General features: G+C 36.5%; 1 protein-coding gene across 5 annotated transcripts in view; it reads left to right on the top strand.

Moving 5' to 3' along the window:
* PPFIA2 (PPFI scaffold protein A2) overlaps positions 1–19,580 on the top strand; it is a 474,989-nt gene that overhangs the window by 65,680 nt on the left and 389,729 nt on the right. For all 5 annotated transcript variants that reach the window (XM_060656864.3, XM_060656859.3, XM_060656862.3 and 2 more), the window contains one exon: positions 17,416–17,469. In XM_060656864.3, coding sequence (XP_060512847.1) covers positions 17,416–17,469 — 54 coding nt within the window. The remainder of the gene's footprint in view (positions 1–17,415; positions 17,470–19,580) is intronic.

The following is a 19,580-nucleotide window of genomic DNA, read 5'->3' as shown; positions in this document are numbered from 1 at the left end:
CCCAGCTGGTTGTTGGCACGAGATGTTTGTTTCTTGTCACATTGACCTCCCCACAGGGATGCTCACAATGTGGCAGCTTCCTCTAGAGGGTTCTGAGAAAGAAAGAGAGAGAGAGGTATCACAATTTTTTCAAAACCTAACCTAACCTCACAAGTGACATCCCATTACTTTTATCACATTTTCACTAGGTCCAGTTTACATTCAAGGGGAAGGGATTACACAAGGGCATGAATTCCAGAACATGAAATCATTGAGAGCCATTTTAGAGTCTTTCTACCACAGTGTCCAAAGACATACTAAACAATATTGTGGAAGGGGCGCCTGGGTGGCTCAGTCAGTTAAGCATCTGACTGTTAGTTTTGGCTCTGGTCATGATCTCACGGTTGGTGAGTTTGAGCCCTGTGTCTGACTCTGTGCTGACAGCATGGGACCTGCTTGGGATTTTCTGTCTTCCTCTCTCTCTGCTACTCCTTCTCACTCTCTCTCTCTCTCTTTCTCTCTCTTAGAATAAATAAATAAGCTTAAAAAAACCCCTAATATTGTGGAAGAAGGGAGATGTATCTTTTTTTCTTCTCTTTCCCTTTTTGATAACTTTCTTCCTTACGGAATTCTCTCCTTGGGTCTGAAATGACTTGTCTCTTCTCTACGACTGATTAAAGTTTGCTTTGAGCTATTATCCATCAGTAGGTACTTGTTGAAGTAATCTTATTTTGTGTTCAAGATGCTTAGCAAATGCAGCGTAGACAGTAAAAGAATGAGTAACTTAATGTACTTCCTCCCAATGAGTTTGTGCTGGAAGTACTTAAGATGGGTTAGAATATGTTGAAATGATTCACTTAGTGTTAGTGACTAATTCCAATAATGAGTTATCTTTTAATTACGTCTTAGGTTTCAGTGCCTTAGAATAGGAGAATAATGAGTAATGGGACCTAAAAGGGAATCCTTTTTGGTAGAGGCTTTAAGAACACCTTGCTTCCACTGCACAGACAACTGTATACTCCAAGCATCCTTCCTTGAATTTGGGGTTTTTGAATTGACATATTTATCAAGAGATTATAGAACATAGGTGTAGATAAATCTCTGCTAAGGAAATTAAAATTTTATACAAAAAGAAAACAATGTATGACAATTTGTACATGAAAAAAATATAATGGAAGGTCAGTGGATGAAGAGGTCACTTCTGGCTGGGTTGGTCAGAAAGTGTTGTTTGTTTTGAATCTGAGATATCCTTACAGTTCCTGTGATACAGGCTAAGCCTACTCTGGCTTATATTTTTAATATCCCCTTATGGTAGGTTGAATAGCAAACCTCCAAAGGTATTCACCTCTTAATTCCCAGAACCTGTGAATATGTCACCTTATGTGGTAAAAGGGACATTTCAAGTATGTTTAGGATCTTGAGATGAGGAGATGGTTCTGAATTATTTGGATGAGTTCCTGTAATCATTAACGGGCCTTATAAGAGGGAGGCGAGAGGATTAGAATCAGAAAAAGGAGATGTAAAGGTAGAACAGAGATTGGAGTTCTGCTCTCTGAAGTTGGAAAGTGGGGCCATGGAACAGGGAATGCAGATGGCCTTTAGAATTTGGAAAAGGCAAGAAAGAGTTCTCCCCAAAGTCTCCAGAAGAAACGCAGCCCTGCCAACACCTTGATTTTTAGACTTCTGACCTCCAGAATTGTAAGAGAATAAATGTGTGTTGTGTTAAGCCACTAAATTGTACTAATTTGTTACAGCAACAATAAGAAATCAATACACTTCTTATTCCCTGAAATTCCACTTATCCATCCCTAGGCTAAGTTACTTAACCCTTCTAGGAAGTCTCTTGGGTCAACTACCTTTCAGCATGTACTCCCACCTGTGTAGCCCAAATATGGTCTTCAGGATTGTGTGTGTGTGTGTGTGTGTGTGTTTGTTGGGGTAAGTGAATAAGAAATAGGGGGCCACCTGGGTGGCTCAGTCGGTTAAGCATCTGACTCTTGATTTCGGCTCAGGTCATGATCTCATGGTTCATGAGTTTGAATCCCTCATTGAGCTCTGCGCTGACAGTGTGGAGCCTCCTCGGGATTCTCTCTCTCTCTCTCTCTCTCTCTCTCTCTCTCTCTCTCTGCCTCTTCTGTGCACTGTCTTTGTAATAAATAAACTGAAAACAAAAATCAAAGAAATAGGGATGTGTTTTAGTGCCCATGTCTGAAGTTGCCACACATCCTGAAGGCAAAGATACTGCATTGTGCATGAAGAAGATTACGAATGTCGGTGAAGATATGCAAACATTGGAACCCTGTACTCTGTTGGTAGGAATGCAAAATGGTGCCGCTGCTATCAAAAACAGTATGGAGGTTCCTCAAAAAATTCAAAACAGAACTACCATGTGATCTACCAGTCTCACTTCTGGGTATTTATCCAACTAAGAATTAAAATTAGGATCTTGAAAAGATTACGGTGTAGCACAATTTACGTAGAAATGTGAAAAAATTTTAAATAGATAAATGGATAAAGAAAATGTATGCTTACACATGTGCATATATACACATATGCTGTGCACACACACATTAATACATATGTATGTACAATGAAATATTATATGGCTTTAAAAAAGAAGGAAATCCTGCCAAATGCAACAATGTGAATGAAGCTTGAGCCTTTATGCTAAGTGAAATAAGCCAGTCACAGAAGGACTGATTCTGCATGATTTCACTTATATGAGGTCTCTATAATAGTCAAAATCATGGAAACAGAGAATAGTGGTTTCCAGGGACTCTAGAAAGGAGGAAATGGGGAATTGCTAATCAACAAGTACAAAGTTTCATTTATGCAAAATGAGTAAGTTCCAGGGAATTGTGTAACATATGCCTATAGTTAATATATACTTAAAATTTTAAGGGGTTAGATCCCATGTTAAATGTTTTCATTATAGTAGAATATATGTATAGAAAGATTTTCTTACCCAATATAACCAATAATGCCCCTCTTAAGACAAGATGCCTGTGAATTTTGGCAGAAACTTTTTTTTTTAATAGTATTCTAGCATGGCCTGGTGTAGCTCCTTGCTTGAGGATGTGGGAATATTTGTCACCATAACATTGTTCCTGGTTTTGGGCCAAACTAAAATTGAGACAGTTTTTAACTTTAATATTGGGTTATACATAGCCACTGCATTATGCATTCAGGATTCACAATCCAGTTTTGGGGATGCTGGAGGCAGAGAAATAAAGACTGATGTACCATTACAATGTAACTGTAGGTAGTCCTTAGTTTCCATGTACTGTGTTACCTGAAACCAGTGGGTGTCAGAACCAGAGAGTGGTGTCCTTGCTTCATACAGTAGCTGAGTTACCACAGAGCCATGCGAAGTCAGGACATGGTTCTTACATCTACCAGTTTCAGTTAACACTGTGCCATGCGAAATGGAGGATTGTCTGCATTTTCTGTCTGGGTGGCTTTAAGCAAGAGAAAGATTCATACTTCTTTGTTATTGCACTAATCCCAGGAGACTTAGTGTTCTGTTCACTTTGGAATTCTTAACCTGGCTGTGTGGCTCAGTTGAATGTTCTGTTACATCTGAGAAGAATAATTAATAGTGAAAAATATATTCCAGAAATATGAAGGAAAAGAAAGATCTGAATACAAAATATTTTAAATCATAGTAAATCAAAGCATATTATAAATGTGAAGCTTGGCTTTATTTATTTATTTATTTATTTAGGGAATCTGATCAAATGAGTAGAAGAAAACAAGGCTGTCTATAGAGCATAAACTGATTATAGAACATTCTGTCATTGACTCTTTAAGTCTTCAAGTTAGAAGACTCTTGCATTATATTGTAATCTCAATTAATTTAGCAGCATAACATCAATGCATTTTATGTTCTCATTTCAGTGAGTTCATTTCCTTTCATTTAATAGTATTTTGAGAGTATGATATAGATATCGTAAACATTGATTCATATCAGAATTTTGGTAGCATCAGTTGAAATGGAGCTGCCCAGAAGAAAAGTAGAGAAATCATATGTTTTAATTGCTATTTCTAGTTACCATTCTAATCATCATTCATCATTTCAAAAGCAGAAAAAATAGGAAGTGAATTTGAAATTTACTTCTTATGATTTAGAACTTGGTAATTTTTTTTTTCCTGCCAAACTAAATAGCAATGCAAAGGGAATTTGTCTGCATATCCCTTAGATTCAGATTAGACTCCATTCTGAAAATTTTGCATATCTGATTTTTTTAATGTTTTTATTTATTTTTGAGACAAAGGGAGACAGAGCTTGAACAGGGGAGGGGCAGAGAGACAGGGAGATACAGAATCCGAAGCAGGCTTCAAGCTCTGAGCTCTCAGCACAGAGCCTGACGCAGGGCTTGAACTCACAGACTTTGAGATCATGACCTGAGCCAAAGTTGGACGCCCAACTGACTGAGCCACCCAGGTGCCCTGCATATCTGATTTTAGATAGTGCTACTGATTCCTGTGTTTTCAAGTTCTCATCTCTCCCCTAGTTCTATCTGATTCCTCCATGGCTGTCATTTCCAAAATTAAAGTATGCACATGCAATACATAATGTTTAGCTGACAAACCCATGCCAAACTTTTCTGAAAGTATGAACTTAATGTATTTGACAATATTTTATTTGCTCTCTTGCCAGCGTCTCGTAATTACCTTAAAAACTATTAATGTTAATTGGCCAAATACTTAAATATATTAAGAGAGAGAGATAGTTAGATACTTATTAGAATTATGTGTTTAATATACATATATTTTTTAATAAATTATTTGCTCTGTTTTAGTTTTCAGTTCACAAGCAATTCTTTCTTGCAAGTATTTATAAGTCAAAATGATAAATGGTGTTGAGGTATTTTAGTGTAATTAATGAAATTCCAGATAATAGTTGTTGGAAGGATAGATGTATTTTTAAAAATCACCTTAGATAGGATAATCTCCAGTTTGTTTTTCAACCCAGCAAATATTTTAGGCTCTTATTTATGGAGTTAAAAATAAAACCGGATAAGGGTTTTTCTTAAGGGTAAGATATTGTATTTTTTCCTAGTTATTGTGTTTTGTGTCTGGTAGGGGAAGACTAAGTATAATATAATTGGAGGTTTCATTGTAAACTAAGATCACAGTAATTGAGTCTCTGACTCTCAACCAACAAAGGCTGATAGATAAATCTCCCATAAATTATGTGTATCTAGGATTATAGCATTGATATCCTCTTTTAAATGACAGATCTTTTCTTTCAGTTCCTATAGCACATTTTGAACAGGCTGAAAGCTGCCCACTATGGTACATAAATATGTGATGTCAGATAACACACACTGAAAGAGGAATAAGTTGTGTTTAGGTTGATGGTATGAATTTTATTCAGTAAATAATTCTACAGCAAAAAGATTGCTCAAATTTTAGTAAGAAGAATACAAATTATATATTTAAAACTAATGGTGAAAATTTATAATAACCAAAGCCACAAAAATACCTGAAAAATTGTAGGGTGCATTGAGGAGGTAAAATACAGAATTTAGGGTCTTTTGCCTTTCAGGGAAAATACATTCTATAAATTTAATGAAGATTTATAGCTAGAATTAATCTGTATCTGGGTCTTATCCATATGTATTCTAATCCATATCTGTTTCAATGTATACCATGTAATCTGTGTTGATAACCTATCTTTATTTTACTTGTTTATAATCTAATTTGTTGAAGCATTATTTCATGTATAGTAATAACTAATATTAATTGAATATTTACTATAAGTTGTCAATAAGTAACTTTCCATGAACAGTCACAATTAATATTCCAGTGTCCTCCTAAGATAGGTACTAGGACATAGATTGACTTATTTTACATGAGGAACATAAAGAAATTTGCCTGCGTTCACACAGCTAGTAAGGAGTGAACATAGGCTTGAACCTATTCTCCTAATCACTGAAGTATTTCTTCTTTCATATGTATTGCATTTTGCAGACTTGAGGTAGAATTGAAGGGCTCAGGCAGGGTCTCTTGGGATGGTGCCTCTGTTGTGTTAACAAAAATATCTGATCACTCTTGTCATCCAGAAGTTGAATTTCTGTAGTAAACTCAAAGGTAATCAGTTTCTCAGTGGTTGCTTTACACTAATGAAACAAATATGTAATAAGAATGAAAATCTATTATTATAGGATGATGCACATTTCAAAGCAGTCCCAAGCACTAATGTCAGCCAATCAGCTCATCCTCTCCTTGCAGAAGGAATTCATAGGAAGCTAAATTCAACATAAATGTATCAAATTCCTCTAACATTTATTGGTTGTTTTTTGTGGTAATTTCTTAGGATACAGAAGTAATAAATGCAGTACTGAGCTGATTTAACCCTCAAATGAATGGGAAAGACACATGAGTAAAATGACAATTACAAAATAGTATAATAAAGTTGCGATAGAGTTAGGTGCAGAATACTGGGGATGACAGCAGAACCATCAGTCTCATTTGAGGGACTCAAGAAAGTCTCCTGAGAGGAGGTGATGCCTGCAGTGTATCTCAAAGGGTAAGATTTATCCAGAGGAGGGAGGTGGCTTTCTAGGCACTAGCGTCTGTGATGCAGAAGCATAGAAGTAAGAAAACATTTGACACAACAAAGGAAGTACAGGATTCATTATGATAAGGGTATAAGGGTTCTTTGAGGAAGTGGTGAAAGGTAAAATGAGAAAAGTAGTCCATAATGATATAATGAAAGACCTCATGCATAAATACACTTGATATTTTTTCTTCCTAAGAAGAATGGAGACTTTATGAAGAATTTTGAATTTGGGAATAATCTACACATATTTGTATTTGAAACACATCATTCTAGAGTAGTGGTTACCGAACTTTAGCCTGCATCAGACTTACTTGGGGGGCTTGTTAAGCAGAGTTTCCAATTCAGTAAGACTGGAGTAAAGCTGAAGAAAATATATTTCTAAGTTGCCGGTGACGCTGATGCTACTGGCCCCTAGACCACTCTTTGAGAATCACTTCTCAGTAGATGAGATCGTATGAGTGTGAGAGTGGAAAAAATAACTCAAAAAATACACTATTTTGGAGAAGGCCTACGTTGGGGTAAAAATAAAATGAGATTCTAAACTAAGGCAGTGAATGCAGTAGTTATTAAAAGTAGGCAATAGATTGAGCTGAGCAGATATTTTAGAAGGAAAAATGAACTGGCTTGGTATATAGATATCAGGATGAGGGAAGACTTTATTGAACCTCCAGAAATCCAGATCGGGCAACTGAATGTTTATTGGAAGGACCAATAACATAGGAACTGGGGGAAGAAATTGAATGGGAGGCAGCTGACCATAGTAATTGCAGAGGAGGAGAGGAGATGATGTCTGATTTGGACTTGTCGAGTTTGAGATAACAAGGATACATCAGTGTATAAAAGTTGGCAAAGAGGAGCTGACAGAGACTGAGTCAGGATTCAGCAAAAGATTCCCTTTATCACCTGAGCCATATGGAAGGGAATAGAAAAAGAAAAAGTAACACACAAAACATTCATAAAGGAAAGCGTTTCAGAGAAGGTATTTCATAGAAAAGGCGCAGAACCTTAAATCTCTTTGGTACTTTCTTCAGAAAACCCTGTTCCATGCAACACTAGCACAATTGTGTCTTTGCTACATTTTAGATGTCCTGTTTAGGTGTGAGTTTGAGGACAATGCTTTGAAATTAAAAATATATGCCAGAAATCTTTGGAATTGTACTTTTTTTGCTAAATTCAATGGCATTCACTCTCATATCTTTAGGTCAAAAAAGGCTATTCTTTTTCCCATCAGAGGCGATCCACTTCACCTCAGAAAAATTCTGTTTGCAAGTCAATTCATTCTTTCCACAAATATTGAATAAATATGTTTTCTCTCAAGTCATTATGTGGCATCCCAGGAAGTACTCCCCGTTTTCTCCCCACACCTCCACTTATTTAAGAGAGCATAATTGTTAGAAATCATTGCCTTTGGAGTCAGCCTTTCTAGATTTGAACACTTATTAGCTGTGCGATTTTGGGAAGACTCTCTTCCATCTTAAAAATGATGGAAATTACATCTAAAAGAGCTGTTTATACTGTGTCTGGTATAGTCAGTGCCCAGTTAATGTTATTTTGTTACCCAGCCAAGGTCTTAGGACAAACTTACACAGTATGCATTCAAAAACAAATACTGAAACTTATTGTCACCCTATAAAATCTACTCCTACAACACTTGTATAGTATAATTTTAACTTGTTTCTCAGAATTCTTCCTCATGTTGTTAGATTGAAAGATCTACTTTTACTCTTAGATTGACACACTCTTTGATTGAACAGATCCTTGAACTGAGAAAGCATGTCATAGCCTCTAGATCCCATACATCAAATTCTGTGTGATGCCTTGTGCTTATTATGTGTACAATATACATATACTGACTAAATTGTCTTTGTCATTTTGACTCCCTACCAGACTCAGAACTCTTTGAAAGCTATGACCTTGACTTATTTACCATCATGCTCTTCATGTTCAGCACAGTCACCACATAGGCTCAATCATTCTTTTTTTTTTTTAATTTTTAAATTTTTAACAATATTTTTAGAAAGATGGAGAGATAGAGTGAGTGGGGGAGAGGGGCAGAGGGAGAGAAAGGGAATCTATGCTGAGCATGGAGCCTGATGCAGATCTTGATCCCATGACAATGAGCTGTCAGTGCAGAGCCCGATGTGGGGCTCGAACCCACAAACCGTGAGATCATGACCTGAGCCAAAGTCGGACACTTAACCAACCGAGCCACCCAGGTGCCCCTATTCTTTTATGAAAGAATTGTGTGGCTCATGGAACATTCAGATTTGGGCTGGACTGTGGTCAAAGTAAAAGTGTAGATATTTTCCTTTTTTTAATTTCAAAGAATGACTACAAAGGGCTTTTTCTGGCTTCTGTAGGAAAGGAGGTTTATAAAACTGGTTGTGTGTGTTTCCTGCTTCTCTGCCTCCCAGGAAATTTACCCTGTAAAGTTGCCAAGGAAACACTAACAGCTGAAAGTCTGGTAGAGGAGAAAGATGCCTCATTAACAAACTCAGCTTCGTTATTTGGATGCTTGCCTCAAGGAGATGCTGTTCTCTGATGGAAGTTTGTTTCCATTAAGCATTGTGTGAAAAACTGAATGATTTTTAAGGAAATTTTTTCTTCTATTACTCCTCAGGGCTGTGAACCTACACACTATGAGATGTTACATAAAAACATTACGGACTTGTAGTTTAATGTGTTTGAACTATTATTGCTAAGCATATATGTTAGATCAAGTTTTCAAGCATATCACTGTATAATGATTAAGGTGTCAGGTCTTTAACTTGAAGTATTGGCAGTATTTCACCAGAAGATAAATTTAATATATTGTTTATTATCTATTAAGTCATTTTGTATATTTCCTTCTTATGAACTAGAAACCCTGGGATATATAGAAATTTGTTGCCTTAAGATAATACAGAGTTGAGTGCCTTTTCCTTTAGTAGGATGTCTCATCAGTGATGTATAATGGAAAAAATGTACGTGGTGCTTGGGGTTATAACACTTGGGATTTCAAAGTTTCTTTCCAGAATTTACCAGCTGTTTGATCTTGGGCAAGTCATTTATTAGTTTGTTCATTCAGGCATTCTATAAAGATGGGTTGTGCAAACACTGTTGCCTTGAGCCATCTTTCAAAGTGATATATTTATACAAAAATGAGAAATTCTTCATCATTTCTATACTCTGAGCCTCAGCTATTTTGTGTATAAAAATGGTATTATGTGCTTTATTCAGTCAGTCATTTATCCAGTCAAAAAGTATTTATTGAGCTCCTACTGTGTGGCAAGCTGTTCTAGAGAGTGATGGGAGGTGTTCACCCTTTATTGGGCTCTTGACAACATTGTTCTTTTATCTTCTTTGGATTTAGGGTTGGGTAAAACTTCCAGCTATTACTAATCCCTGTGCTTCCCTATTCTCCTGGATCCATGGAACCATCGGTACCTCTGTAAAGCATCCTTGTATTAATTGCTCTTTTATGATGTTTTTGAGTTTGCCATTTGTTTCCGGGTGGAACTTTCACTGATTTAGACAGTTAGGGAAGGTCTGTTTGAGATTTTGATACTTAAACTGAGATCTGATGGAGTGAGTTAATTAGGAGGATGTATAGGAAATGAGTATTCTGAGAAGCATGAAAAGCATGTGTAAACATGACCCTAAGATAGGCGTCATATTTGGACTGTTTTTGGAACAACAGTGGGGTCAGTGTGACTGCGTGGCATGAGAGAGTTGGATAATGGAAAAAGGATGATATCAGAGAGATGGCCGGATCACTACAAGACATTGCAGGACATGGTAATAAATTTGTGTTTTATTCTAGGATTAATGGAAACCTCCCTGGGGGTTTGGATCAGAGGAGGAATCTGACGTAACTTACATTTTGAATGGATAGTCCTGACTGCTGTGTGGAGAATACGTGGGGGAAAGAAGAGACATGGACAGATGTAGAGACAACAGTTAAGCTATTTCTTTAGTCAAGGGAGAAATATTGATACGGTACAATGAAATAGGATGGTCGGAATGTATGTGGTAAGGAATAGTCAAAGTCAAGCCATTTTTTATTTTTTACTTAATTATTAAAAAAATTTTTTTAATCTTCATTTATTTTTGAGAGAGACAGAGTGGGAGTCTCTGGGGAAGGGGCGGAGAGAGAGGGAGACAGAATTGGAAGTAGGCTCCAGGTTCTGAGCTGTCAGCACAAAGCCTGATGCTGGGCTCGAAATCACAAACCGTGAGATCATGGCCTGAGCTGAAGTCGGATGCTCAACCAACTGAGCCACCCAGGCACCCCAAGCCATTTTTTAAAGATAGAATTGGCAGGATTTGCTGAGAAGCTGGGTGAAAGGTGATGTGAAGATGGAGAGCACCGGGACAGGAACTTAATTTGCGGGAGGGGTAGAAGTGGGAATCAAGTTTGACTTTGCATTATTAAATTTTAAATGGCTATGATACATCCAAGTGGCGATCAGAGTAGGCAGTGTGCATCTCAGAGGATAAGTTGAAACTGAATATGTAATTTCCTAATTCATCAGCATACATGATATTTAAAGCCATGGTAGCCAGTACAATCATATAGAGGGTGAAACTAAATGGAAACCACGAGGAAAAGTATTTGAAGGAAGATGGAGCCGTCAGCTTTGTCCGTGTGGCTTAAAGATCAAGGAAGGTGATGATGAACGTTGACCAATGATTCAGCCAATTGGATGTCAATGGCAGCCTTAATAAGAGGGTTGCAGTGATCCAGTGGGGACAAACCTGCATGAAGAGAGAATGGGAGATGAGGGACATTCGAGAAATTTTTCTGTAAAAAGGTTGAGAGAAATGCTTAATTTTGATATTTTGAATATATAAATTTTGTAAGCTTCTCTACAAACATAAAATACCCTGTTAAGTGTTTTTAAATACCTTGGCACAAATTATAAATATAATCATCCAGTGAAAATGGTTGATATCTTTTTTTTATTGATTTCACTATACTGATAGACTTTTGATAGATTATTTTAATGCACTCTGTATTGCTACTGAATCACTTTCCCTCAAACAATTTCTAAAATGGTCCCAAATTTTAAATATGTATAAACCAAAATTTAAAATATCAGTAGCTGATAACAATATTACAATGTTTTAAGTATTTTTATATTATGTAAAGTGATTTTTTAGAAGTGTGCAACTTGAAAATTTGATATTAATTTAAATGCAACTCTCAGATTTCGAGATAGTCTGGGTTTATGGCATGTGCAGTATTAGATTCAGTGTGTTATTTAGAATTTAATTTTCTTCATTTTTAACGTATTTGATACCCAAGCTATTTTAACATCTTTTCTTTGACCATACCTGGCTGATCCACTCTTTAGGGATAAAAATAAGGATATGGCAGTAGCCCTGAGGGAGACCTCAATCCCAAAATCTTTTTTTTTCCCACCTGTATGCAGGGGAAGCAAGACTTAAACAGCGAACTTAAATGATGTGCACTGAAAACCACATGATTAATCCCTAAGCTCCATTATTCAAAGTGTCTGTCAAGGGGGAAAATATGTCAACTCTTGGAGAAGGAGTCACGGGGAGGAGGGTGCAGCTGGGTAACCAACAGCATCAGTGCAGCACAGTGTGGAGTTTATTTAACCTGTCCTGATGCGATCCTCGGTGTCCAGGCTGCCCTCAAATCTTACACTTCTTGGAGCCCTGACACTAATTGCTGCTCTTGCAGCTCAACCTTCCCAAGACTTGAGACTTCTGATTCATAAGCCAGCCTTGGCTGACCTAGGAGCAGAGCTCTCCTGCATTAGACGAGGCTGCCTTTACATGGCTTGTGTCAAGGACTAATAATGTCTCTTAGGTATTTGACACCTTGCAGGACAAGTGAAACTTTCATGATCTAAAATCGTGTTAAGAGATAAAATTGTTTGTATAGTGAAGGATCCTAGTCAGCAGATGATAGCAACACATATAGCGGAGGCGATGTCATACGGGTGTTTAGCAGCAATGGTACCTGAGCGGCAGCATGTGGGCAGGCACTAGGCTGGCTTGGCATCTTTTTATAAGTTCAACCGGGAAACAAGTCAAATGTATTGAAAGAGTCTGTTGCATACACAGCATGACCAAGGTCACCATGGTGTTAGCTCTCTCCATATCCCTCAGAGGGTCAGGACTTGGTGAGACAGGTGGGGTGCTTAGGGCACAAACCTTGAGGAGTCACTGACTCCTAGGATTGTACAGATGCCAACGCTGCTCTTGTAGGCACCTGTAAGAATCAGGTGCCTAAAGGATAAAATTTAAGGAGGCACTCACTGCCAGGATCCTGCACCTGCAGGGTCAGGTCAGTACTTGTATGACCCTTGGAACGAATGCCTCCTTAAATTGTGTGCCCTAAGAGAGGAAAGCATAAGAGACTGTTAAAAACTGAGAACAAACTGAGGGTTGATGGGGGGTGGGAGGGAGGGGAGGGTGGGTGATGGGTATTGAGGAGGGCACCTTTTGGGATGAGCACTGGGTGTTGTATGGAAACCAATTTGACAATAAATTTCATATATTGAAAAAAATAAAATTAAATTAAAAAAAAATTGTGTGCCCTAGACATATCAGTTACCTCACTCTTCCTGGCCTGGTCTCTTATCCCACAGGACAACACTAAATTGGGTGGACCAGATGACAGCAATAGTACGAGGAAGAGGCAACGGGGAGTAGCAAATTCCATAGTGCATCTAAGCAGTTTTACAGCTCGCAGGTGGATCTAGGTTGCGGAAGAATGAGGTGGAAAGTTCCCTGCCTCATTGGTGCCAGAGAGGCAAATGAGAAACAGCTGTATGGAAGCTCTTTCTAAGACTGCCTACCTTGTTATGTTCTCAGAAGGCTGGCAGGACATTCCAGTAAGAATTAGGCCAGCCTGTTGTTTAACTCTGCCTACATGGCCCATGTGGATATGTTCAAGGTAACCAGAATGCAAGGGTAAAGCTATTTCCCTATGGCTGGTATTAAAAAACACAGGTTTGCAGTCCTGCGAGTATGTTTGTAACACCACTTCCTGATAGCTATATGATATTGGGTAAGTTATATAAACTTTTAAAAAAATTTTTTTTAATGTTTATTCTTAGAGAGAGAGAGCAGGATAGGGCCAGAGAGGAAAGGAGACACAGAATTTGAAGCAGGTTCCAGGCTGTCAGCACAGACCCTGACATAGGGTTTGAACCCACGGACCATGAGATCAGGGCCAGAGCCGAAGTCAGATGCTCAATCAACTGAGCTACCCAGGCGCCCCAAGTTACATAAACTTTTTAACCTCTTAAATAAGAAAAGAAATAAGTACCTTATAAAGCTATAATAATGTTAATGTTTATAAAACATTTACATGGTATGTAATGTTTAAGTAGTAGATATTTTATTAGATGTAAATGAAGCTATTTAAGTGAACATGGTATGTAATATAGTTAAATAAATCCTGTAACTAGTTTTAAAAATCAGTTTGTTTTCAATGTTTTAGTGAAACAACATTATTATATAGAAAGTTAACAAAGTTTCTAGGAAATCAATGTTTTTTACTTTTTGATGTACTTTTGTTATCTATATAGAAAGATATCTAAGTAACAAGATAGATGGATTTGTTAAGGATTTAAGTTATATTTTGCAAACTATTCAAGAACCATCAAAAAATGGACTCACTTTCAGTTCAGTGTTCCTCAAAAGATTTATTTATCTCACCTTTTAATTTTACAACATAAATGCATTCATGCACACTTACGCTCATTATTCACACCTGAAAAATTTATTTTTGCATCAACTGATAGATAAACTATAATTTTGGCATCTGTCCAAGTAGCACACTTTTTTCTAATTTATACTCAAAACAGCACATAAGCTCAAAAAATCATTTTTTCAATTAAATGAATAAACAGTAAGAATGTGCATCTGTACTCTGTTTAGAGTCATGAGTTCCTAGTGTGCTTTAATTCAACATGTTAAAAATCATAAATACCAATGCCTTTGAATTCATCTTCTAAATTCTTTTGCTTAATTTTTCTGAAGATGATAACTATCATGAAAGGCTTAAAATTTTAGAAATGTGAAAATTTGCTCAACTTATCTAAGATAGCAAGAAATCTTCATATCTATGATACCAAGAAATCTTCAGATATAATTACAAAAAACATGACAATGCAGGGGTGCCAGGGTGGCTCAATTGGTTAAGTGTCTGACTTCCACTCAGGTCATGATCTCACGGTTCGTGAGTCTGAGCCCCGCATGGGGCTCTGTACTTGACAGCTTGGAGCCTGCAGCCTGCTTCAGATTCTGTGTCTCCCCCCCTCTCCACCCCTACCCCACTTGCACTCTGTCTCTCTCTCTCTCCCAAAAATAAATAAATGTTAAAAAAAATTAAAAAGAATAAAAAAATTAAAAAATGGCAATGCATTAAATAAATGGCTAAACTACTTTGAATCTGAATCAGTTTCTCTGTTACCTCTCTGATAATGACATCAGAAATGTTTATCTTTAATGTACTTTATATGTATGTCTATTTAGAAAGGCATATATTAACTCAAAATGTACTTAACGTTATTTTCTTTCATTTTAAATGTACTTAGAAATAACTTTTAATATGAATAGAACTTTGTTTTTTGTCATGGTCATAACAGGTGTGTTTATAAACAGTGCAATGGCTGTGTGTGTTTTTTTTTTTCTATTTATCTAGTATTTTAGCTACTTTACTACCTAATTTTGTCAGTTCATTCCATGAAATTCTAAAACAGTTTTAAAAGTTATATTTTACCTTTAGATTAAAAATGTTTGCCAGTTTATAAATGTTTCATACTTTACTTTTATTATCTAAGGACATAAGATTACTTAAATGATTTAATGATAACGTTAAAGAACTTGTTAGATCAAATAATTTAAATGATTTGATTGTTTATGGTGTACATGGTAGTGAAATAAAGAACTTCAGCAAGACAGAAAGGGAGAGCCTTTTACAATAGACTTAACAATGCAGGCATATTAATTGGGATCTTCCTGTTTTTGAGAGGCAGAAATTTAAAGTTGCAGGCAGGAGAACATGTAGTTTCAAATGTGGCCCAAATGATAGAATCAAGGACTTGGACCCTACCATTATATCTTTCTAAATCCACATTGCCTTAATTTTCCATAAGACTTCTATCTCATTGGAAGCAGTCTTTCTAAAGCCTCTTTTGGAGCTAGAGTGAGGGAGAGGAAGTTCCTCAAAGGGATGCTGACTATGGAAAAATATGATATACAATATATTTGTTACAGTGAAGACAACTTAATAATTTTCTTGGCAAGCATTCCTTGTGGTTGCCTTATCATTTATGGCCCTTGATAAAATATGCATGTAGAAATTCATCGCCCATTGAGTTCCTGTTCAAAGTCAGCTTCTTCTGATGGAAACTTCCATCACACCATTCCTTTCTTCTCCCTTATCCTGCCTTTAATGTTGTCTAATGTTGTCATCACATGCTTATTTCAGCCCCTTGTTTTTGTTTTGTTTTGTTTTTGTTAGGACTCCCTATTTTTGAGATACTAGGGAAATAATGTGATTAAGTCACGCATGAATTTGTAACATAAATCTTCTTAATGGTATAAAGGAATCAGCTATTTCTCTGATCACAGGTATTTAATTTTCTCTTCCTTCAATCTTTTTTTTTTTTTTTTTTTTAAATTTTTTTTTAACATTTATTTATTTTTGAGACAGAGAGAGACAGAGCATGAACAGGGGAGGGGCAGAGAGAGAGGGAGACACAGAATCTGAAACAGGCTCCAGGCTCTGAGCTGTCAGCACAGAGCCTGATGCGGGGCTCGAACTCACAGACCGTGAGATCATGACCTGAGCCGAAGTCGGGCGCTTAACCGACCAAGCCACCCAGGCGCCCCACTCTTCCTTCAATCTTGACTCCATTCTCTTTCATCTTTGATTTCTTACTGTAACTGTATTTCCCAGGTTCCTTATCCCTATCCTTTCAACTAGATGCAGACAGATAAGTGACCAGGGTCACAACCAAGAAACTTTTTATGAAGTATAACTCTTCAGTGGAGCCCCAGACTCCTATCCAGCCCCCTTTGAGCAGAGAGTTTTGGTTTTGTTTTTTCACTGGGGGGACTGGGGTATGATTTAAAACTACAATGGTTGCAAGCATTAAAATCCTGAGAGGTTTTAGTTAAAAATCCAGAATTCTAGCTTTTGAAAAAGTCACATGGTTAGTAACCCTGGAAGCAAAGTCCGGCAACCAAGGTGGAGCTGTATTCGTACCTATAAACAGGCACATGCTCTCCAGTTTGTCGCAGTCACCTGTTTCTCCGTTTATGATACCTTTGACAATATAGTCATTACTCAGGCATGATCTTCTGCGGTTACTGATCCAAGATTCGAAATCAGACCTTGTAGAAGAATAGCTAGTCTTTTTTAAAAATATTTTTATCTTCCAAGTACAGTAATAGAGTAGACTATACATAATTAAAATTTTTATAGGTTCAGCGTTTTCCATGGGATTTGTATTCTTGCAAATAATATGTTAAATTGCAGTTTTGTTAAAATTACTTTTTTTTTGTTCTGTCCTCATTTCAACACCTTAGAGAACAAAACATTTGCTTTCCTACCTAGAGCCTAACCTTTTTTTTTTTTTTTTCATATTTCAAGACTTGTCTATGTACATTTTTTTTTTCTTTTTACAGAGTGTGCAGAATTAGAGGAAATATCTAGATTTTTAGATACAGGTTATTTGTATAATGTCACAGTATGCAAGACTGTCTGAAAACAAAACAAAGAAAACAAATGTAGCTGTGTGCCCTAACTTAGTAGCTAAAGAAAATATTATACTATGGGTTTGGGAAATTCTCCATGCTGTTGAGTAGCATTTTACAATCAACACCTCTCCCCTTTTCAGGATATCGAATCCCTAACAGGAGGGCTGACTGGTTCTAAGGGGGCTGATCCACCGGTAAGTTAGATTCTTCATTAAATTTAACTATTGACAAATTGAATTATGTACACACCAGATCATGAGATAGTTACTTGTATACAATTTGTGATATAGATACCTTTTGGAAATCTGTAGTTATTGCATAACTAATACAAAAGTGTGAACTGATTTGAGGTGTTGTTTGCTATTTTTAAAAGTTTTAAGATCTCATAAAATTATCTCCATGTACTGACTTTAAAAATAAGAGTAAAATCTTCATTAGAATGTGTAAATACTTTACGTCCTATGGCCTACGCCAAAACTTTTGGAACATGAGGGGAGGTTTTACCATTCTAAATATGAATGTATGATTTGGGTTGCAATATATTTTCTAGTTACTGAGAAAAATTATTGTATCAGCCCATTTTATCAACAGTGTTCATTTGTGATATTGCTGTTTCTTTTCTACTTTATCTGGGAAGCTTCTGGAAAATTAGAAAAAGTGCTCTAAAGTTTTAAAGGATTATTATTTGTAAGCAATAAGAAGAGATTGATAGTCTAGTATTGGAATATCTTGGTACTTTCTGTGATATCTGCTTTCAGAAACTATTGATTAAGATAATGTTTATGTGATTCCATATTTGAAGTACAAACATGAGTTTGTGGTGTATATCTTAAGTAATAAGATTCAATCTGTTTCAACAGAGAATCAATGCATAAATTTCTATCACTGTTTGCTTTTCACTTGGCACTGTGAGGTTTAATGCAGAACACACAGAACCTACTCTCATCAATTTTATCTATACTTCCTCTAGGTCTCTAGGATCTAGGTGGAGTGCATAATCACATTAAAACATCAGTGAGGTGTTCAAAGACAACTTTGAACGGCACCTCTTTCTCTCCTGTGTCCCTCATGTGTCCATGATGTTGTCTGATCTTCATCAAATTACTCCTAAAGTAGGCTAAACAACATATTTTAGTCCTATCCCTTCCTTTTTTTTCAGTGTCTGAATTTATGTGGGAAAAAATGTATTGTCTTCAGGTATCTTATATTTAGTCCCTGAACCTATTACATTACAGTATAAAGCAAGATGAAATGTAAGTCAGCCAGCGAGTATATTGTGACAGGACTTACAGGCAGCCCTATATTCAAGTAGTGTAGGTGAATGTTTATGTGATATAATTTCAGCCTGCTGCTTAGCATGGTGTTTTACATAGCACTCAAATTTTATTAGGAGAGTAAACCCATTTTGTTCCAAATCGCACCCTCATAGGTCTACTGATTCTTAAAAGAATTCCACAATTAGAGATTAGTCGATTTTAAAAGGATTTGTCCCTGGCTCAAATAAAAATTAAACACCTCTTTTCTGCAAGGGGTGATTAAAATCTTATTCATTATTTATATGTTAAAATAAGTTAAGCATGTCCTTTCAAGAAAACATTTTCCAAATATGGAAAATTGAGTGGGCTTAAAGCCTAGTTGTTGAAAGAAGCTCCTTGCAGGGAAAAAAGATCACAGAAAGAAATGATGGTGTACAGAAGGCAAGCCTCATCAACTTCATTCCCAGTTGCTAAAAGTGAAGTGTGTGTGTGTGTGTGTGTGTGTGTGTGTGTGTGTGTAGTTTATAATATTGTGAAGATAGATGTTCCCTCTTGGCCGTGCCCTACCATGATGTTGGATATTTTATACTGCTGCCTGTATTTTCAGAAATTCAATGACTATGCCTATTTTTTACCTTTTTGTAGAATGGAAAACATGCAGATTTTAGAGTACATAATAGCTTAGGCAATCTAATTAGGGGTTAACACTACACATAAATTTAGTACCCCCCCCCCCCCATTGTTAAAGATTTATCTAGAATATATTACTGGATGCTATATCATAAAATCATTTTTAGTCCCATATAAACCTTATATAGGACAGTCTAAGCAGAGGTGAAATGGTAATAGTATCTAGTGTTACTTCAGTCATTTAAGAGTAAGACTTTGAATGGAGTTGTTGTTCTTGCCCCCAAGTTAGAAAACTGAAAGTCAGATTATATTAATTATAACCTAAACCCATTTGAAGTTTTATATAACTTTCCCTTTCTCTAAAAAACATCTTTATAATAGGTCATCTAAACACTATTGTCCATTTCTAAAGTTATGTC

Source organism: Panthera onca, chromosome B4 (genome assembly GCF_046562875.1).
Source record: "Panthera onca isolate mPanOnc1 chromosome B4, mPanOnc1 haplotype 2, whole genome shotgun sequence".
In the NCBI taxonomy this organism is placed as follows: Eukaryota; Metazoa; Chordata; class Mammalia; order Carnivora; family Felidae; genus Panthera; species Panthera onca.
This window is presented reverse-complemented; position numbering and strand designations above follow the sequence as displayed.